The sequence below is a fragment of the Juglans microcarpa x Juglans regia genome, chromosome 7D (genome assembly GCF_004785595.1).
Source record: "Juglans microcarpa x Juglans regia isolate MS1-56 chromosome 7D, Jm3101_v1.0, whole genome shotgun sequence".
Taxonomy (NCBI): Eukaryota; Viridiplantae; Streptophyta; class Magnoliopsida; order Fagales; family Juglandaceae; genus Juglans; species Juglans microcarpa x Juglans regia.
Window position 1 is genome coordinate 2,098,814 of NC_054606.1, and position 4,320 is coordinate 2,103,133.

A 4,320-nucleotide genomic window follows, 5' to 3' on the forward strand; every position below is an offset into this window, starting at 1 on the left:
AATCATGAAATATGTTATAAAAAATATTATATATTTATCATTTTTATTAATATAGTAGGGAATGAATGAGTTCGATTCCACAGCAAAAATATATAGCTCAAACTCACCGTTAATTACTTCATGCACACTCGATCGCTAATGCCGAGCTGGAGCTAGCCGAACCTAACCGAGCCGAGTCGAGTAGTGATACCGTTCTCACGGGTACAGTATATTGAGCCGCGTGGCTTAATTGTTTCGGTCGGAAAGAAAGGCCTGTCGTTTTGCCATTTAACATTTCGGCCGAGTCAAAGTCAGTTGATTGGATGTGACTGCGACCCCATGGCTCCAAAACCTCCAACCACACATACCCTCCATCCCGTCGTTCATCGCCAAAATCTTTGCCCGGTTTTTCCAGTTACGTGCCCTTTGGCACCACCAATCAACCATACAAAACTTAACTCTCTCTCTCTCTCTCTCTCTCTCTCTCTCTCTCTCTCATTAATGTAGAGTCTATGATTTCAGTGGCAAAGTCATAAATTATTTATGTCTAAACACCAATTCAATATAATGATTTATAAATAATGGTTTTTCATCTTTAATCTTAAATCCATCGCTTCTATATATTATATGAAGAAAACGTGTATAAGTACGTTGTAGATCAAATTAAAATAGAGAAAATGAGAAAGGTTAGTGCATGGAAGATTGAAAAAGAAATATATATATATAAAAACATATATGTAGAGTAGCTAGAGTGTCGGGAAGTCAAGCGTCCGTACGTACGTACTATGAGCTGTTAAAAACATATAATTTGTTGACTTTTAGAAATATTTCTGGGCTAAAAGATTTGGGTTTATAGAAAAATTGCAGAGTTTTTTTTTCCCCGCAAATATATGGAACTAAAAATCAGTCTTGTCAAAATCCCGAAATCATATAGTTTAAAGACTTTTTTAAGGAAAATGTTGGGTTTTTTTTTTTTTTTTTAATGTAGTGTTATGGAGGGGTATAACTAATAAGGATGAGGATTTTTGACATCGTACTCAATTCAGAGAGGGGTGGGGGAGAGTTTGAACATTGGGTTTTGCCGTATATACATCAACCACTATATATTCATCTCATATCCCACACTTGAAAGATTTTTTTTTTAAAATATATAATAATAAATAATAACTGATGAGAAAAATTATTTTTAAAAGTTTAAGGATCATATCCTTTGCTTACGGTGGCAAGAAATGATGGAACTTTCATGTTACTTTTGAGGGGTCATGGTCCCCGGATCATCTACGTTTGGCCCGCTATGCCACACACCTCATGATATACAGATGTTAATCAACAATACAGATATTACAATATTCAAAACTTTTGAAGGGTCATGTCCCTCGATCGATTGTAGATATATGGGTTTTGAACCATTCATTTGATCTTACTGTTTTATTGGCGCATAACTCCATGATAGAGACAAGAATCTGAAATCCCCTTTCATCCCGATTAGCAAATTCGCTTTTCTCTCCGGGACTGACAGTGAGTGCATGAGCTTGATTAATGCCCGTAAAAGCGTTATCACGATGATCAGGGAAGAAAAAAATGGGACATGAGCGGGCTTGAATATACAGTAGCAAAGAAAAGATATTTATAATTGTGAATTATGTAATTGTTATGTAATTATTTTGAAAAAAATAAATAAAATATAAAATTTATATAAAAAAATTATTTTATTAATAATAAATCTCATTTTTTTTCAAAAGATTGCACGACGTTTGGTTATTATTATATGTAAAATTGATCATCTTCCTCTTAAATTAATCCATCAAAAAAGCTACCACGGATAATATCTATTATCCTCGTGACATTCTTGGTCCGACTGAATTATTTCCAGTACTGCAAAAGCTAAACGTACGGCCATTTAGGAATTAATATAAGCAGAATTTAGTAATTTGCAGCTTATAATTTTCTCACACGTAGTCCCCTGTCCGGTTGTCCCCACCAACCATATATACCTAACTCTCTCTCTCGCCCCCCCAGTGTGCACTTTTTCTACTTATAAAAGGCCCCCTTCTGTGAGTCCCTCAAAACGCAATAACTGAGTATTATACGTGGCTGTGAAGCACTTGCTCTTTCTTTGTCTCTTACTCTTAGACCCGCGCGCCAAGCTACACAGCCATACAACCAGAAATTAAGCTTTTGAAAATCCTTTGCAAGTCTTATAATTAACTAGCCTCTTGTTGGGAATCAAGGACGAGACCCGCACTGAGGATCTCAATGAGGTCCGTACGGCCATGCACGCAGCTCCCTGCAACCCCAGCTCTCGTTCCAGCACGCTGCTGCTGCAGCTTAAGTACCGTGAGTACACAACCTGCTAGGCTCGAGAACAGAAACGTCAAGTTGACCGAGAATAATGTTCCACCAATTAAGAACCTGGAGCGCTTACTCGACCCCATTGACGACACCACTGCTCGCGCCTTCCCTTACCGGTTCATGCCCAGGCCAGCCAAGCTCGGAAAGAAATGGATGGAGTATCAAGGTATTAGTAACTGGGACGGCTTGCTCGACCCCCTCGACGACATTTTGCGTGGCGAGATTCTACGGTACGGCCAGTTTGTCGAGGCTTCGTACAAGTCCTTCGACTTTGACCCCTCTTCACCTTCATATGCCACCTGCATGTTCCCCAGAAGCTCCCTCTTAGAACGAGCCGGACTACCGGAGACCGGATACCGTTTGACCAAAAATCTACGTGCAACCTCGGGTATTCAGTTACCACGTTGGATCGAAAGGGCACCCAGCTGGGTTGCTACACAGTCCAGCTGGATTGGCTACGTGGCAATTTGTCAAGACCGGGACGAAATAGCCAGGCTAGGTCGACGAGACGTGGTGATTGCTTTCAGAGGCACCGCCACATGCTTGGAGTGGGTAGAGAATCTCCGCGCCACACTGACCCACCTTCCCAATGCTGGTTCCGACAGCGACGGGACATGCGGACCCATGGTGGAGAGTGGGTTCCTGAGTCTCTACACCTCCGGAACCCCTGGTTCACCCAGTCTCCAACAAATGGTACGCGAAGAAATCTCCCGGATCATCCAATCGTACGGAGACGAGCCCCTGAGCTTGACCATCACCGGGCATAGCCTCGGGGCGGCCATAGCGATCCTCACTGCGTACGACATCAAGACAACCTTCAAACGCGCACCGCTCGTCACGGTCATCTCCTTCGGCGGGCCCCGAGTCGGTAACCGGATCTTCAGGAAACACCTAGAAAGGCAAGGCACCAAAATTCTACGCATCGTGAACTCGGACGACCTAATAACCAAAGTACCTGGTTTCGTGATCAAAGATGACGAAAACATTGACACAGACGATTTGCCATACAATAACCTAGTCCAAGTGACTGCTGGGCTGCCAAGCTGGATCCAAAAGCTCGTAGAGGACACGCAGTGGGGGTACGCCGAGGTGGGGCGGGAGCTGCGACTGAGCAGTAGGGACTCCCCTTACCTCAGCGGTTTCAACGTCGCCACTTGTCACGAGCTCAAGACGTACCTCCACCTGATCGACGGATTCGTGAGCTCTACCTGTCCTTTCAGGGCGTCCGCGAAAATGATGCTCGGAAATTATCGCCGTTGACGAAAAGCAATTGCCAAGCCCTCGTGATCAAAATTAGCAAGCTTGGAAAAACCAAACCAAAAAAATTACAGACAAAAACAAAACAATCGAAATATATAATTTACATATATATAATGTACATAAATTTAACATGCGGATTACGGACGCCACGCCCGACCAAATAGCTGCCATCGGGGTGAGCGTTCCGATTCTTTATATATATATATCAAAAAAGGCCAGAAGTAGGTATTCCTAATTTGGTACGTCCATCGGATCAAAAAGGTTGAAAACTTTCAGAGCTGTATAAATGTATATCAGTATACGTATAATTCTATATATAATCGTAAAATATGTTAATTTTACATAATCTATTTGAAAAGTAGTGGGCTTATTAAAAAATTAGTTTTTTTTTTATGTATGCTTTATATTTTATTTATTTTTTTAAAAATAATTACGTGATAATTGAACAATTCACAATTATAAATATATTTTCTCATGTATCATGTGCATGCATGTGCAGGAAATATTCGGTATAACGACTCATACCATCATCATCTACGTTCCCAATGGAATGGAGATCTTGAATTAATTCTCGTATTATTAATATATATACGCAAAGAAAAGACTTGTAGAAGTACTGTTAAATAAATAAATCTTGCGCACGTAGTAGAAAAGTGTATTTCATCTTAAAAAATGTAAAAAATTATTTTTTTAATGAAACTCACCTTTTTTTTGGGTAAAAATTATACA

General features: G+C 40.6%; 1 protein-coding gene across 1 annotated transcript; it reads left to right on the plus strand.

Annotated features, from left to right (window-relative positions):
* Window positions 1-2,322: 2,322 nt before the first annotated feature.
* On the plus strand, window positions 2,323-3,789 carry LOC121238493 (phospholipase A(1) DAD1, chloroplastic-like). Its single transcript, XM_041135381.1, has one exon. The coding sequence runs from the start codon at window positions 2,452-2,454 to the stop codon at window positions 3,589-3,591; it is 1,140 nt and encodes a 379-aa protein (XP_040991315.1). The 5' UTR covers window positions 2,323-2,451; the 3' UTR covers window positions 3,592-3,789.
* The last annotated feature ends 531 nt before the right edge of the window (window positions 3,790-4,320 follow it).

Excerpts from the sequence above, each read along its gene's own strand:
- LOC121238493 (XM_041135381.1), top strand. The coding sequence starts at position 2,452 with ATGCCCAGGCCAGCCAAGCTCGGAAAGAAATGGATGGAGTATCAAGGT.